Source organism: Equus quagga, chromosome 18 (genome assembly GCF_021613505.1).
Source record: "Equus quagga isolate Etosha38 chromosome 18, UCLA_HA_Equagga_1.0, whole genome shotgun sequence".
In the NCBI taxonomy this organism is placed as follows: Eukaryota; Metazoa; Chordata; class Mammalia; order Perissodactyla; family Equidae; genus Equus; species Equus quagga.
In genome coordinates, this window is record NC_060284.1 from 28,373,494 (window position 1) to 28,391,511 (window position 18,018).

The 18,018-nt window shown below is 39.6% G+C and overlaps 1 protein-coding gene across 2 annotated transcripts; it reads right to left on the reverse strand.

Moving 5' to 3' along the window:
- Positions 1–3,305: 3,305 nt before the first annotated feature.
- DNTTIP2 (deoxynucleotidyltransferase terminal interacting protein 2) lies at positions 3,306–17,724 on the reverse strand. Of its 2 annotated transcripts, none has more exons than XM_046645049.1 (7): positions 17,599–17,724; positions 15,217–16,721; positions 13,687–13,825; positions 10,514–10,609; positions 9,071–9,235; positions 7,212–7,321; positions 3,306–3,727 (listed from the first exon to the last, which is right to left on the reverse strand). In XM_046645049.1, the coding sequence occupies exons 1-7, from the start codon at positions 17,668–17,670 to the stop codon at positions 3,634–3,636; spliced, it is 2,181 nt and encodes a 726-aa protein (XP_046501005.1). In that variant the 5' UTR covers positions 17,671–17,724; the 3' UTR covers positions 3,306–3,633. The 2 variants fall into 2 exon arrangements, with proteins under 2 accessions (XP_046501005.1, XP_046501006.1); XM_046645050.1 differs by lacking the exon at positions 17,599–17,724 and adding an exon at positions 17,061–17,220.
- Positions 17,725–18,018: the final 294 nt, after the last annotated feature.

Genomic DNA, 18,018 nt, shown 5'->3' on the forward strand with positions numbered 1-18,018 from the left:
GCCTGCCCCCTAATAGGGCAGGAGAGCCTGCATATGGTTAATACAGCAGCCCTGTTCATTTGTAAAAATAAACCCAGTGAATATCTTGGGCTCACTTCAATCTGGTTAGCAATTCCTCTTCCCTTAGGAGGGCTGACTAGGAAGGAGGCAGGTAAGGAGTAGAACTTCCTAAATACTATTGATTGAGCCCACGTAACCATTCTAGAGCCTTCAGTGCCACAGTGTGTGGGTCATGTTTTAGTCTTCGATCAATTTCCATACTATACTGTTAAACTGAAGAAAAATTTCAGTCGTCACCAAACTTTTAAAACATTACAGGGGCGCAGGCATGTTAGGGAAGTGTCTCGGACCTTCCAGATCTGCTCAGCTGCCAGCTGAATACCACTGAGTGACTTCGTTGGAGACCATGTACCGCACAAGAATCACCCAGCCGAGCCCTGGCCCACCAAATCACAAGATGTAACAAAATGGTGCTTGTTGAGTCACTGAGTTTTTGGGTAACCTTAGGTAGTGATAACCAGAACAAACGTGTACTGTCCACCATCCATCACCTAAACCGAAAATCGTTTTGCCTTTCTCACAGTTGGTGTTCAGTATTTATTGATAACCCTTTCCATTTCAGAACCTCCACCACTGTATCTTATTTCATCGTTCGTTTGTGAGATTTTCTTTTTTGCTAAAACACTGATCTGCTTATGACATTTGATTACCGGTCATGCTATTGGCCCTGCTTCTTGGAAGCTATTAGTAATTAAAAGCATTCCTTCTTCACTTTTAAAAACTGGAAACATTTCTTCTTCACTTTTAAATTGCATAACAACAAGAAGACCTGAGTTTTTAATTGGATGCTTGGGGAACTGGTTAACTAGAAAGCATTTATTTTTTGTTTCAGCCCTTACTGAACACTTTCAATGACATGTTGTAGGTAGTTATCCTGTACAATCGTTGTCATTGCTTCAGAGATTGAACTGAACGAGTACCCGCACATATCCCAGAAATGGAATTAAACATTTCTTTTCAGTGTTTTCTTGTAACTTGCTGTTTCTGAGAGTGAGATCCCATGAATTTATCCCAGTTAGTCAAGGTTATATTAACTTTTCCATACAGCCCTTCCCTCTTTTTCTTTAAAACCCTGCCACCTATCCTCTGGACAGCCAAGTATGGCCTCTCGTCTGACATCCTTGATATTGGGATCCATGAGACATTTTCTCAGGTCTTTGTAATAGGAATAATGGTGTTTCTCTAAAGCAGAACACTGAACACAGAACTGACATTTTGTTAGATTTTAGGAAGCTCAGAGCCTGCCTCTATCAGCTGCTACAGTTAGTTTCACAGAATCATTTATTACCTTCACCGTGGCTTCGTCTGATTTCTCCCATCCTCATTTTCCTTTCCCTAATTTCCTCACTTAAAAAACTAGCTGTGTTGTAGGTTGTCTTAAAAGCATTTTGGAACAAGACAGGATACTTTAGTGATCTTTAAAGATCTTCTTAAGGTACTTTGAAGGCCCTTCTTTCATCAGCACATTGTATGCTTTATAATCTTTTCAGTTGAGTCAAGGAACTTTCTGGTAGTCATTAAGCCTTAAGATAGTTTCAGTAAGTGGACTGTCTTTAGTGACACAAGCCAAAGTCACTAAAACCTGTTTCTCAACACAACGCTTTGCTCAAAAAACAAAAGACAAATAGGTCCATTATTCAAATATCCAGATATTTGCAGGCTGGGAGCACAAAGACTTTTTTTCTGACCTTTACCTCTACTTTGATCCTCTTCTTAATTGTGAAAATTTAAAATAAATTTGTGAAGATTGAGATAAAGAAGCTATATATATTACCGGTTTTAATTCCTTACAATATAATAGAGGTGACTTTAAATGATTTAGTTGAGTAATTTCAGTTTATTTCACTGACTGAGGTATTTTAACATTTGTTAAAAACTCTCTGCTTTGTTCCAAGTGAAGTGGCTTACAAAAACACATATAATAAAATAAAATTAAAAATGAATCAGTGGAGACAAAACAGAAAAGAGCCTGGATGTTAAAATGTAACTAAATGTCAGTACTCAAAATACATACTGTGAGGACCTCTACGGTGAGTTAGCCGCACGGCTGGACTTGGCACTTAGGTTCAGTGCTGCCCCATCACTGCCTCCCAGTCTGGAAAGCTCGAATGCTGTCTTGTGTGGGAAAGATTAGAGGTCACCAGTCTTGTTTTTCCTGTAAAATGACTATCGTATCACAAATATTTGTCATAACTGCAGTACTGAAGTAATTCAGCCTATTCCAGCATTCACGAGTCAGAAACCAACATGGAAATCATGTTACATAAGAAGTGGACCCACACCTTGAGCCTCAGGAAAACTGGGTAAGTCCTCAACTGTCTGTGCAGAGAAACATCATACTGATTGACAACTTTCAGTATCCTTACACTGTAAGTGGAAGTATTCTGCTAACAGCAGCTCCTGCTGGAACGTGTAAAGGGTAAGTTAACTGTTATTTCTTGTTCTTGTTTTGATACTTCTTTCAGAGCAGCTCCTTATTTTACCCAGTAGAAGGCAAAACTTAATATTCTTGGAATAAAAGATTTTCTATAAAAGAGAACATATGCAGATGCTTCCCAACTCCACCTACAAATGTCACTGTCAGTTCTATTATGAGGGTGCTTATGATCCCAAGCAGTCAATACAAAATGTGAGATTTCACATTTACTGAACTTCTAAGGAAGCAGCAGTATGCTGGGAAAACAGAGGTCTTGTAAATAACGACATAAGGCAAGCAACACTCCACTGAGGAGCATGGACAGAAACGACCAACAGTCCCTGGGTGCCATAAGTAGCTTAGCCAGGATGCATACTTCTGCCACTGGAGACAAGAGAAGGCACTTTACCTCCTGACCAACTTAAATTATATTGATTTAACCCTATTGCACTTGGAACACAGCACTGAATCTGGGTAAAGTCAGCCTTTCCTCCTGTTTCAGGTGCTAAGGAGGGGCGTGCTCCTGCTGCTGCTACCTTTAACCCAGACTTTCTGGGTGTTCTTCACTATCTTTTAAGTCCCTTTAGAGCTTCATTTAGTTCTTTGGTCATATGCTAATGCACATTTTCTCCAAGAACACTTTTTTATCATTCCTTTGGTTTCAAGTGTGACTGATACTGGCAACAAACAGATCTCTGTATCCCAATTTGCAGCTGACCAAAGAGCCTCCCTGTCTACCTCCCCCCAAACACCCCCCTACATAGTAATTGCAATATTGTTTATATATCTTTGATAATATTATTTTGAAGTTTTTTGACAGCAAACTTTATACTTTGTAAATGTCTTTTAATCAATTTTCTTTAAATAACCAAGCACTGAAAACTTTACAAAGACGTTATCTTAAAGGGTTGAGGTTCTTTTCCTTTTTTTCCCTCAAGAGGTCTAAGCATGGGTGGGTCTTTTGTAGACACATCTATTTTTATTCCAAGGGACACGTGATTGAGTCTCTCTCAAATCAACTTTTTCCAAACAGAATCCCTGTATATAAATAGGGCCAGTCTATGTTAATGTATGTGATGTTTGTTGTTAGTTTTCAAAACATCTTTAGTAGATAAATAAAAGGGAGATGTAAAATATTGTGGTTTGCTTGGTGAATCTTAATTGCGAAATTTCTTCTTCTTTCGAAACTTCTTTCCTGCTGCATTTGCTGCCTTTTCAGCCATGATCTCCGAGTACTTCCTTCGGTTATATCTAAAAAGAAAAACCAAACCTTTAAGTTCTAAAGTATGACACATCAGACATTAGAAGTTAATGTAACCTGTGGGTGGGTGCGGGGGAGCTTCTAAATCTCAAGTTGTTTTTCGCATTTTCCCTATCCATCACCTGTATACTAAGTTCCACCATGTGTAAGGAGCCACACTAGGAGCTGGGGACCCAGCAGTGAACCAGACAGCCACGTCCCTACCCTCACAGAGCCTGCAGTCTAGTGAGAGAAAACTGGCAACTGGAGAGGGAGGGCTTTTGAAAACTTTCAGCCACTGGAGACCCATGTATTTCATCCAGATGCTTGAAAAATTTTAATGGGATAAAAATGTAAAAATAAGGACTAAGCAAAACAAAAAGGTTACATTTATCTAAAAACACACAATCTATTTCTTAGAACCTTAAGAAATGTATCACAGACAGGTGGTTTTCAAAGTGTGGTCCAGGAATGAGCCCTTTCAAGGGGTCATTAGGTAAAAACTATTTTCACAAGAATACTAAGGCTTTAGTGGCCTTTTTCTCTCTCATCCTCTCATGAGTGTACAGTGGAGTTTTCCAGAGGCTACACCATGTGCTATCAAGGCAGAGAGTGATGCAAAAGCAGGTATGAGGCTCCAGCTGTCTTTAAGCCAGACATTAAAGAGATGTGCACTAAATTATTTTTGTTTTTTCATGAAAATATTTATATAGTATGTATTGGATTTCTTATTTTAAAATGAATTATTTTTAAGGTTTCTTAACTTTAATTTCCATTGTAGTAAATACTGATAAAGGTAACCCATAAAACAAAAGTTCTTTGAGTCTTCAATAATTTTTTTTAGGAAGATCAGCCCTGCCTGAGCTAACATCTGCTGCCAATCCTCCTCTTTTTGCTGAGGAAGACTGGCCCTGAGCTAACATCCATGCCCACCTTCCTCCACTTTATATGTGGGATGCCTACCACAGCATGGCTTGCCAAGTGGTGCCACGTCCGTACCCGGGATCTGAACCGTGAACCCCGGGCCGCCGAAGCATAACGTGCGAACTTAACCACTGCACCACTGGGCCAGCCCTAGAGTCTTCAATAGTTTTTAAAGAGTTTAAAGGCATCCTCAGATCAGAGAATTGCTGCTATAGACTAGATTTCCCTATTGGGCTTTGGAAACACAGAAGCACAATTTATTGCAGAAAAATAATGATGCAGTAGCTAGAAGTTTCACCAAAAGAAGGGCTATCAGTGCACAGTTAATTAGGAAAAGTTAAAAATTCTCTAAACATAAAATTCCTTTGTTCTAAAGCATTTTCACTGTTACATAAATCTGTTATCACATTACTAAAGCTGAAGATTAGCTAATCTCTTTAAAACAGAAGCTATTTAAGACTTTTACAACTTTACAGCTCACCCAATCCCACAAGTCAGCAGCACAATTTACCCACATTCTAACAAACCTAAGTTTAGGGTAAAAATGAAACAAGCCAAAAACCAATACAACACAGAAAAGCACATTTTCTCTCGTACATCACACTTATTTCTCTTGTCCCAGGATATGCCTACTAATGAACATACACTGCATTAAATATGTTCAGTGAAGCTCCCTATCCCAGAGTGTTCAGAGGCCAGAAAACCTCTTGAGAATGTTGTAGAGGGGATGAAAACACTCTGGAGAGATGGGCTAGTCATGTGTTTCACATAGTGTGGTATGTAAATTTAGGTGATACAAAGTCAATATTCATTTTAAGTAATGTATCTTTGTATTAGAAAAAATGTAAGTCAACAAGTCCATTTACAGTAGCAACATAAAGTTTCCTTTTAAAATAAAGTAGGCAGTATACAGATAACACAAACATTGTGAAAATGGGATTCCAGGACTGAAGAAGTATGGGAAACAATGAACTGGTAAGATGACCTCTAATCTGCAAATTATGAGTTTCATTCTACTAAATTTCTAGTTTACTGCCCTAACTTCCTTATCCTAAGATTATTTTTTAGTGAAAGCATTATCAACATTGCTGTGATTTCTAAGATTGCCATCATCAAGATTATAAAACGTCAGGTCAATTTTTATCCCAACATATAGTTAAACACTTAGGTAAGCAAAGATTCAGTCAGCTTGCACCACATCTCTGTGGGGATGGAGAGAAAGAGACAGGCTTTAGAGATAGGAAAACAGGAGGAACTCTGAGTCTGAATATGGGATTGAAAGGAGAAGGAAGTGTCAAGGACCTGCCCTAAGGGATGGATGGCGATGCCAGTCAGTCATGAGGTACAGAGCATTGGGAGACAATTAGATTGTACAAGGGGAGAGGGGTCAGGAGAGACCACAAGTTAGCTCTTAGAGGTGCTTGTGAAATACCCATTGGACGTGCCTGAGGCAGCAGTTGGAAATGTGAGTCTGGACTCAGGAGCGATCTAGACTAGACACAGACAGTTGGAAGTCAGCAGTATATAGATTATAATTAAAGCTCTGTGGGGAGGAGACTTCCAAGGAGGGTAATTAAGTGAGAAAAGAGCATTGCTCGTTAAATTATCCCAACCCAATAAATAGCTCACATAACACTTATTTTCCATGTCTATAATCTACATTATTTTTAGAACTCTTGCTATGCCTACAATCTACATTATTTTTAAAACTCTTGATAAATATTTTCACTTTTGCTATTAAATAAATCTGGAAGTTCAGCAGAGGTTTCTATATGAGGTATGCTTTTAAATCTCCTATAATATATACACAGCTGCTTCGAGGACATTTAAACATACATTGTTCCATCTTAATAAACCTCTAACACCATATCCACTAGCCTCCCCCCCCCGCTTCCTCTTCACAGCCAAGGTTCTTTAAAGATTGTCTCTTTCTTCATTTTCAGCTCACTTCCGGTCCTCTCCATCTGGTGTCCTCCCTATCACTCCCCTAAAACTCCTTCTGCCAAGGTTACTGTGACCTCCATGTAATTAAATCCAAAGGAAGCTTTTAGTTCTTACCTCATTTGATCTCTTGGCAGCATTTATTCCTGTTAACCATTCCCTCCAGCTTATACCTGCTCATAACATTCTCCTTCTTTGACTTCTATGACCCTGTGCACTCGTGGTTTTCTTAATGCCCCCTTGGCTATTCTTTCCCAGTCTCCTTTGCAGGCTCATCCTCCTCTAGCCAGTCAAATACTTTCAAGCTTCCCTTGGAAGCAGTGATTGTAAACTGGGAATGCTTATGCCTGCGGGGGACATTTGGAAATGTCTGGAGACATTTTTGAATGTCATGAATGGTGGAGGTGGGGGGGCGTTGCTACTGGCATGTAGTGGAGGCCAGGGATGCTGTTAAACATCCTACAATGCATAAGATAGTGCTCCCAATAAAGAATTATCCTATCCAAAAATAAACAGTGCTGCGGTTGAGAAACTCTGTGCTAAAGCGTTTAAAAATCTGAAATTTTAAAAGTTTACACACATTCTAAAGGAAAGTATACATATCATAAAGCGAAACATAAATTCCTTTACCTTCTGAACTCAGAATCAGCCAGCAGTTCTTCCACAATAGTTCTCTTCCTTTGTTTCTTGGGAATTCGTGAATGGTAGAAGTCAGCTGGATTGTCAACAATGGTTCCAATCTATGAACAAGTGATTGAAATAAGTCAGGCAATACCTGAATGCCAAGTTGCTTTCCTATTTCAGGACAGCTCTAACGAAGTATATTTACAGAAAGGAATGGAACCCACAAGCTTACGGTATACCAATATTAAAGTTAGTTTTGCCATCTTTTAAAGCAAAAATATATCACCCATTCAATCTGCACTGGGTCCTACTAATGACATTTCTTCATTAGAGTTTATAGTAAATCCAAAATTCTTTTTATATAATTTAGTGCTAGACAGTAAATTCTTGATAAATAGTGTAACTAGAAGAGAAAAATGGAACAGATAATAAAACACTTGTTCTAGTTTTCCAAATTAATGAAACTGACATAAATTCTACTACCTACATATGTGATCTCCCAGGTTAGGTTATCATAAATGCTGCCAGCTTAGAACCTACATAGTGATCACTCTGCATTTGTTCATACGTTCCACCGAGTAAAATTTACAGTGTCCACTACGTGCCAGGCACTGTGCCAGGTATTAGGGAAACAAAGACAAAGAACCCATAGTCATAAAGAAGACCACAGATAGAGAACTAAAAAACTAAAGCATAACATGATATTATGCTGAACAAAACACTACAGCTGTTCTGAAAACTAAGTGACCAATTCTACCTAAGGGAGGTAAAGATTTCACAAATCATGACATTTTAGCTTGGAATGGGATGGGTAAAATTTCACCAAGCAAACATGACAGAGGCAAGCACATGCAAAGTCAGAGTGCCAAGACCAGCCTCTGCATATTCTGAGAACAGCTAAATGTCTAAGCTGAAGAGGGCTATGTGACAAGAGAAGGGTTAGTGAACTGGTTCGGGTGCAGATTGTGAAGGGCCACATTAAGGGATACAGATTCTATCCTATAGATCATAAAGAATCGCTGAAGGTACCATGGAACGATATCTGTGATATCATTGAGCAGTGCTATATCATGAACAGATGGTTTTTTTCAAGAAGAGATAACTGGCTACAATATGGAGGATGGACTAGAAGGGAGAGTAGACCTGAAGGCAAAGGACTATTATGCTAATCTCCATAGTGACGAAAAAGGTATTAAAGAAACAAAATGAACTTGAGAGCTCCCAGAGGATGAATCAACGGGACATTCATCTGAAAACACTTTGAAAACCAACTTTTAACTTATTTTCAGAATTTGCCTGGGGATGTCCCTCTACCTGGAAAAGAAGAGTTTGGTGTAAATGATTCCCTTTCCTCCTCCATCCTGCAAGGATTCTTGCTCTTAGGATAGTACTGTTCATATATGGTACTACTCATAGGTTTCATAACTTTCAGAGTTGACCTGGAAACCCAATCACCATTTGCAACCCCGACTCTACATGGAAAGCCATTACAGTTACACGTCCCTTAACAACAGGGATACATTCTGAGGAATGCATCATTAGGTGATTTTGTCACTGTGCAAACATCATAGAGTATATAGCCACACAAACCCAGAGGGTGTAGCCTACTACACACCTAGGCTATATGGTTCCAATTTTATGGGACCACCGTTGTATGTTCGGTCCGTCATTGACCAAAATGTCGTTTATGCGGCACGTGACTGTACAAGCTGGTGGCTGTCTGAATGGGGTTCTGGCCATTATTATACGGCCTAAGAAGATGTATATTGTAAATATTTATCTATTTTAAGAGTAAACAAATCAGTATAGGGCTTTCCAAACTAAAATCCATCAATAGCACCACCATTGTTCTGTTTGCTTCATACCTGGAAGTACTTGGGGAAGCCATCCCTATCATTTTTCTTGTAAAACCTTTTTGGGTCCATGCTAGCTCTCATCTTCAGTACTTTGAGATCATTTTTCAGTTCATCTGTCAATTCTGGAGCTTTCATACCAAACCAGCCATCACCTGCTGTTTTTTGTCGCTCTTTCTGAAATTCAGATTTCAAAGACAAAGAGAAAATTCTAATTTTAACAAGCAGAGTATAAATTATACCTCATTTCCCCCAAAATTACACATACAGAAAATTTCATTAATTAAAAACAAAGTTACTCTCCAGATTCATCTTTCATAAAAGGAATTCAATCACAAAAGTGATTTCTCTGGTAAATTAGGCAGAGCATTATCAGTTTCATAAATAAGGGCTCCTTAAAATTTATTTTGTATCTTAGTGAGAATTGCTGACTTGCTGGGTGAATAACCCACAGCTTCAGTTTTGATTGTCTAAAATAGCCTACACAAGAGACAATGTATAAAAACATTTTCACTTCTGGAGCTTTTATGAAAACATAAACACTTTATTCAGTCACTCAGGTGTCTCAGAAAGTCACTCACTCCAACAGTCTAGAAATTTGTATTATTTCTAAAATAAAACAAAAATTTCTATTCTTTTGAAAACTCCTAGCAAGTTATTTGCATAATTTTATTTTTTGTTTCATTCATACAACAAATATCATGGAGTGCCTACCATGTGCCAGGGTGCTCCATATTAGTGACATTACTGGAGTACCATCCTCAAATTTCCTCCAAGCTCTCTTGATAACTTTTTTTTTTTCGGTGAAGAAGTATTGGCCCTGAGCTAACATCTGTGCCAATCTTCCCCTACTTTTGCATGTGGGATGCTGCCATAGCATAGCTTGATGAGCAGTGTGTAGGTCTGCACCTGGGATCTGAACCCACGAACCACAGTCCGTCGAAGTGGAGTGCGCAAACTTAACCCCTATGCTACTAGGCTGGCATCCTCTTGATAACTTTTTTATGCTTATTAGTTGAAATGGCAGATGGAAGCAATCCTCTATATTCTACTAAAGAAAACAGTTTCTATCCGCTCGTTTGGCAGACTGAATAAACCAGCGTTTTTAGCTGGCTAGATCAAGTTCTCTACAGCAGCCTGCAACAGAGCTCCTGGCCTTTAGTGAATAGTACCTATAAGCCAAAAGATGTGGACAGTGACCTTATATGCTGGCTGTCGCTATTTTTAAGAAAGGGGAAAAAAACAGCTGTATCTATGTGCACTACTTGGTGCAGTTCCACTTTGTGGAAATCCATATAACACGTTTATGGAACCATATTTTATGGGCCGTGAGATATCTGTGATAATTTACTTTGGAAATATATATATTTTAATTGTACAACCATGTTGTATAAGCTGAACATATAGAGTCTAAAACATCTAAACATTCTAAATAATAAGAGTCACTGTACTTACTCGGCGTTTTTTCTGAAGTTGATACTTTGACTCTCTATATGGTGGGACACAGTAGTTTTTTTCAAAGTCAGGTGTAACGATGGCTTTTTGCAGAAGCTATAAAAATATTAAAATGGTTTTAAAATAATGTCAGAATGTCATAGAACTTTTTTCAACATTTTTGCTTTATATGGGAAACATCTCCCACACTGAGGACTACTCTAAATACAGTAACCTTCTTTATACACAGACACACTACTGCAAAGTTGTTCCTGTTCTTAAATTTGTACACTATATGACAATAAAAATGTTTTAGGAGCAAACTAAAGGATTATTTTAGGAAATCTATAAAATGGATATTCAGCTCAAATTTGCCCCATCAGATTTAATGTGTCCACTTGTATTATATTGGTTTGCACCCAGTCACTGCACCAAACCAGTGGAAAATAAAAACATTAGGAACAATGCCACAATGGCTCTTGAAATCCCTGAGAAAAACTTGTCTTCAATAAGTCTTAATAAGTCTTTAATAAGTTCTTTTCATGTTAGTAAAACAGCTTCCTGTGATCTGAGGAGACAGCTAGACTATTAATAGAATACGAACAGCAATACAGATTTTGATTAAACAACATATACTTGTGTTATACCAATGAGATCATTCTATCTAGATAAATCTTTTTACAACTCAACAATACATCTTACTCTTTCAATGTCAATTCATACATAGATTAACTTCATTCTTTTTAATAGCTGTTACGCACCACAATTTTTCTTCAGACATTTAGTTTGTCTCCATTAAACTTTTTCCATTAAACATTGTAAACATCATCTCTGTACACTTGTGATTATTTCTATAAAACAGATTCCAAAATGTGTCATTTAAATTTTGATAGGTATTGCTCAATTGCTTTGCATTTTAGTATAAACTCCTACCAACAGTTAATCATGCCCTTTTTTTTTTTTTACAGTGCCACCAACACTGGGTAGTTTGTTTTTTTTGAGGAAGATCAGCCCTGAGGTAACATCTGTGCCCATCTTCCTCTGCTTTATATGTGAGATGCCTACCACAGCATGGCTTGATGAGTGGTGCCATGTCCATACCTGGGATCAGAACCAGTCAACCCCAGGCCAGCAAGGTGGAATGTGTGAACTTAACTGCTGCGCCACCAGGCCAGCCCCTGGGGAGTATCTTTTGTATGTTGTCACTGGTGCCTCCTGGCTGTTTTCATTTGTTGTTGATCATCTTTTTTATATTTATTAGCTATGTCCTCTTCTGGGGAATGCCTGTACGTTTTGGGGTTCTTTTTCATTTTTATATAGGGCTGTGTTTTTATTAATTTGTAGAAGTATATTTTGTTATTTTAGTGGTATTAATCTATGGTCTTTTACTTGTCTTTCCCAAGTGTTTTTAATTGCATAAGTTTTAAAGTTTTGTGTAGTCAAATCTGTTAATCTCTTCCTAAACAACTTCTGCATTTTTTGTGACTTGCCTAGGATGATTAAATATTGTCATAATATTGTTTATGTACCTAAAAGGAGCCTCAGGGTAATTCATCATCTCCCCCAGTGCAGGAACTAAAGAAGACTGCTCCCTCAAAATAGTTCATAGGAATACAGCAAATATTAATTTGGTCAATAACATTTGAAATTATCATTTCAGAAATAAACTATTAATTCAGAAATCCCCAATTCAGGTTCAGGCCCAGAAGTTTCTGGGTAATGCGGTAGCAGTCTAGACTTTCCTACTGCTCAGAAGAGAGAGCATGGCATTTATTTAACAGATTATTAAGAGCTTGCTATGTGTCAAGTACTATACTAAGATCTAGGACAGTGGTTCTCAACTAGGAGCAGTTGGCAACGTCTGAAGACATTTTTGGTGTGTGCATGGAGGGGAGGGCGAATGCTACTGGCATCTAGTGGGTAGAGGCCAGGGATGCTGCTAAACATCCTACAATGCACAGAATATATCCCCACAAGAAAGAATTATCAAGCACAAAACATCACTATGGCTAAAGCTGAGAAATCCTGTTTTAGGAATACAAAGAGTAAAGCCAGTAAATTAACAATTACACTACATGATCAATAATGAATCAGATCTATACTGGGTGTTGCAGGAGCACAGAGGTGGGGGGAAGGATTCGGGTCCAAGACTGTTTCCCAAAGGCAGTGATCTATGATCTGCAATGGCCTGGGAGAGAACAGGTATGTTGAGGGAACTACAGAAGTCTTCAATGGCAAGAACACAGCAGGTGGACAATCAAAGCAGGAGGTACAGAGGCCCCCTGAAGGCTCTGAGGAACCACTGAAGGCCTTCAACAGGAGAATATCATGGTCAGACTTGTGTTTTTAGAAAGAGACATCTAGCAAGAGCATGGAGGATGGCTTGAAGGACAAAGAGTAAGGAGGCTGTACTGCAGCAGTCCAGATGAAAACCAAAGGCTGGCGCTAGCCAATGACAACAGGGCAAAAATGAGGGAAGAGAATAGAAAGTATGTAAGAAGGACTGTTTTCTAGGCTTAGTGATTAGTCAATCACTAAGGAGAAATCACAAAAGGGAAAGAGATTTTGGCATCATTAACCAGGATTGAGAATACAAAAGGAGAAGCTGGTTCAGGAAAGGAAGAGAAGGAGAGCAATAAGCAAGTTCAAGTACCTGAGGACATCTGAATGAACAGACAACAAGCACCTGGATTTAAAGACCTGAAGAGGCTGCAAGGCTAGAAAATACAGATTTAGGAGGAAGCCAGGCAAGGTGGTGGCTGAAGCTGAGGGTTTGGATGAGGTTACGCACTCTGTGAATTCCTTCTGAAATTAAATGTACAATTTTATGTCTATATGCACATATGGGAGGGGGAGGCAGGCACTCACAGCTTTCAGATTTTCAACAGAGTTCAGACCAATTAAGAACTAAAAGTATAGCAAGAAAAAGAGAAGAAAACACAACCCCTGGGATCATAACTGGTGGGTGCAAGAAGAGGAACACTGATCTTGCATTACTTTATTTTTCAAGTGTCATCTTTTATAGCTAGGACTTTATAAAAAAGAAATGACCATTCTAGAAAGAGGGAAAAAAGGAGCACAGTCGGCTAATGCGGTTTCATTGTAGGAAAACTAGTCTCTTACCAAGAACTAATCATTTCTAGAAGTGATTGGTTAGTTCTATGAAAACCAACAGGACACTTTGTGTAACTTACCTCATTTTTCTTTTTCTCCTTGATCTGTGTTAGAGTTCTCTTATTCGACTGTAGTTTGTCTGCATTGAAATTAATATACAAACCACCCAATTGCTTGATACTCAAACCAGGGTCTATGCTGCTGCTTGTCAACTTCAGACTGAAAGAGAAATAATCACTTAAAAGATCAAGTAATTAAATCAAAATGGAAACAACTGAAGACTCTATTTTTAAAATCACTTTTTTTCTTTTCTTCCCTTTTACTGTCAATGACCAAAAAAAGTCATTTTTACAATAGAGTTTCTGAAAAACTGTGAACAAATATATACTTTAAATCTAGTCAAGTCATTTAGAACAAAATTCTGGGATGAATAATGAATTAAACAAAAAAGCTTTTGGGGAGCACATCCACATTTATTCCCTAGATTTTCTTAAAATGGATTAAGGCCATACAACAGGCCAACAGATTTCACAGAGGCATTTTATAAAAAGAAAAGAGGAGAGGAGATACATCTGGCAATGTATCAACTTGATATACAGGTCATGACTTAATACATGTACATATCGCCATCTCTAAAACCAGGAACATAGATTCTTCTCCTTTGAACTTCCACGTTATCCATTAGATGTTTTTCTGCTAAATCACTGAGTTTTAAACAGTGATGAGCACCCAGATTTCCCACTGGAGCTTTTTAAAAATATAAATGTCATACCCCAGACATACCAAATCAGAATCTCATGGTTCCTGCTATATTTATTTAATGAGCATTTCTACTTTATATTATCAAAGGGTCCTTTTTATAAGCAAGTACACTTTCTTCCCTGATTGTTCATATAAACCGGGCAGTTGAAATCAACTGATAATCAACCTCTATTGGAAAGTGAAATTATTTTACTGCAGTGCCTTGGCGTGAATTCTCAAGCCTGAACGTACATTAGAATTATCCTGGGGAGCAGTGTGACTTTTAAAAAATAAGTATGCATGTGCCTAGCCTCAGAGACTGATTTCATTGGTTTAGAGTGAAAACTGGGATCTGTTAATATACAGTTCCTTACAAGGATGCCAGTGTTTCCGGTGGACACACTGCTACTAGGGGCCTGTCCCTAGGGAAAACAAATTTAAAACAGCAAAAAAGAAACAGCCCCAAACATTAGCACTTTTCAATGGGTGATAGCTGGGATTATAGGTGATTATTTTTCTCAGGCTCTTCTAAATTTTTCAATTTCTCTACAATCAAGATACAGAAAAAAACAAGTTACTTTCCTTCCCTTTTATGTTGCTGTTAACAATCATGCAGAAAAATTTAAACAGATGATTTCTAATATATCACCAAAAGGAGCCCTGTTAGCTATAATTGGTGGAAAAAATATGACCAACAAAGGCACCTACAGAGACGAGGAAAATGCTGGATAAATGAGCTTTTCCATTAAGAACTCGAGGCAGTAATTTTCTCAATTCCCATGTTTTCTAATATTTTATATTTTTATGGTAAATTAGCCACTTGAAATATATATCAAAAACTTACTTTTAAAAGTAAAGGTAAAACTTACAGTTTAGACTTTGTGCCATTTAGTAAATCATCTTCATCACTAAACTCACTATCCTTATTTTCATCACTGTCTGATGATTCTTCTTCACTTTTTTCATCCTCTTCTTTTTCTTCCTCAGTGGCAACCTCGCTTGCCTTGTCTTCCTCATCCAAGTAAAAATTTTTATCAGCACTCACTCCAGGAGTTGTGTCAATTACAAACAATGCATTGTCACATGACATATTTTCTGAGTCTTCATTTAATGACTCTTTTTGACCACTGTTTTCAACAAAACACACAGTGTCCTCTTCATTCTCACTGTTTTTGGACTGCTGGCTTTCATCACTGCTGAGAACTAATAAAACAGAATCACCTTTATCCTGAGATGTGTTGAACTCAGACTTGTACAGTTTGGTATCACCCTTGAAATCTGTATCCCTTTCTTCATTCATGTCTTCACACTCAAAATCTGTATCCCTTTCTCTGTTCACATCTTCACACTCAAAATCTATATCCCCTTCGTTCATATGTTCACTGACACCTGTAACTGTGCACTGTTCTTCATCACTATGACCACCATCATCAAATTCTGCCAAGTCACTTGTTTTTATGGTGCTCTTTCTTTTTGCATCCCATCTGTCCACTTCCACAACCGCAAATGTTTGAGCTAATGATTTCATTATAGCCTCACAGTTCAGATTTGAGGGCTCTGAGGCAGTTTTCTTACTTTGAGGGGTTGAATGCCTTTGAGAAATTAACTGCTGAATGCTAGCGTCCTTAAGTTCAGAAAGACTCTTCAACTGAGAATTTTTCTCATTAATTTCTTTTCCCTGATCTGTCATTCCTTTGGCTTCTTCATCTAAACTCTTAGAATTCTTCTTTGTTATTTCTTTGAGAGGTGCAACACTGGCCTGTTTTTCCTCTCTTACATCATCTTTCTCCCCAGTTTGTGTCTGTATTTTCCTCTGCATACTCCTGGTTGTTCTCCTAGTTGAAATTCCAGAAAAGGAAGACATGTCTGAGCATGATGACTCAGCATCAGAAACAGCTTCCCCATGTGATTCTTGGCTTGGGTCTGTTAGGGATTTAGCCTGACTTCTGGTTCTTGCAGTCATTATTGTGGGAAGCACAATTCTAGAAATACCTGAAACATGCGATTCTGCTTCAGAGACTTCTTCAGTATGAGATTCATTTATTGGAGTTATTTTCAGCCTTTTCCTAGCACTAGACACTGGAGTGCAGGCAATTAAGATCTGCCGCCTTCTAGTTATTCTTAAAATGGGACCCTGGAGTTCAGACACAGAAGAACAATCTGACTCTGCTTCAGAGGTCTCTCCATCAGTAGGTGGTCTGTCCATTTGCTCATGTAATGAGCTTGTAGGTCTGCTCTTCCTCCTTCTGGTTTTAGGAGTTCTAGAGACTGGACTTTGTTTTCTCGTGCTCTGTGATTCAGCAGAACTTTGGTCATCAGATGGAGAGTCCTTCCTGCCTTTTGAGTGTGCTTGAATTCTTTCAGCAGCAGAAATCTGTAAGCCAGAGAAAACACACTGTAATTGAGGTAGGGCTGGGACATGGGCAAAGTGAGTGAGGCAGTCCCCTCAGGAGCAAATTTTAAGAGAACAATAAAGAACTCGGTAAACAAAATGAATTACAAAAAAATCACCACCACCCATGATTAAAAAAAAGAATCAAAAACTTAAGTACTGGATCTGACCGTGCATTTGCCGGGCCCTGCTAACTCACCTCACCCAAGTACTGGATCTGACTTTAGGGAGTAAGACAAATAACTCAAGAGAGTGTTCTCACTCAAAGTCAAATCTGTGTTTAGGAACACATACAGCCATGGAATCGGTCGCTGCCCTTACCTTTACATGAGTGAATTAACGCTCCGCTTCGTCCCGTCCCCTTCATCGCATAATCAGCAGAGGCAGCGGACGACTAGCGCCACTGAGAGCCACCAGGCGGCGTCACCGCACGCAGCCCACGGCCCCTCTGGCCCCCACCACGCCCACAGGAGGTGCTGTAGGGCCACGGCCAGCCTCCACACGTGAAGACGGCGCCCTTTTCTCCAACCCCGCTAAACTGGCTCACACTTCGTGGGCGAAGTTATTCCTCCTTACTACGGTGTTAGAAGGCCTGAGCCGTGCATCTGCATTACGGAGGTGAACTACCCAAAGCAAGTTTGCTAACCTCTGTTCCATGTTAAGGACTGCCCTAAAAGACTTCCACTGAAGAGGAAGCTAAAGGCTTCGCGCGGTGCCTGGAGCACAGAAGGGCGCGGCAGGCTCGGGCCTTTTCCGCCGCTCCTCCCCACGCCGCGCGGGGACCTCGCACCGCCTCTCCTCTCTGAGCACCGCCCTGCGAAGCAGCGAGCAGAAATGAGGGAACCTTGCGATCTCCTACCTTCTCCCGGGAGCTTTCAGCTGATACGGCTTGGACCCCGGCCTGAGGCCGCGCGGACCTGGTGACCACCATCTTCCCGGCTTCCGGCTCCCCGGCGGTCACCGCGGCCCGCCTCTGTTCCGGCGCGCCGGAAGTGCGTCAGAGAAGTGCCTTGGTGGTTTTTTTCTGCGGGGACCCTGGAACTCGCTAGAGTCTCCTACCTGCCTCTGCCCCCCGACTGGGGCGGGGGCCATCAAACTTGGGGGTGTTAGAGGGCCCGGTTTTAGCGTTCACTCCAGTGCGTAGAAGACAGACCTGGATTTTGCAGGGAGAGACCTTCGTGGGGCCTGCGAAACCCGCAGTGAAAGAGGGCCCTCGTCTCCGTTTTACACGAACGAATTGGGAAAGTCTCATCTTCTGCCCTACTCCATCCATCCTCTC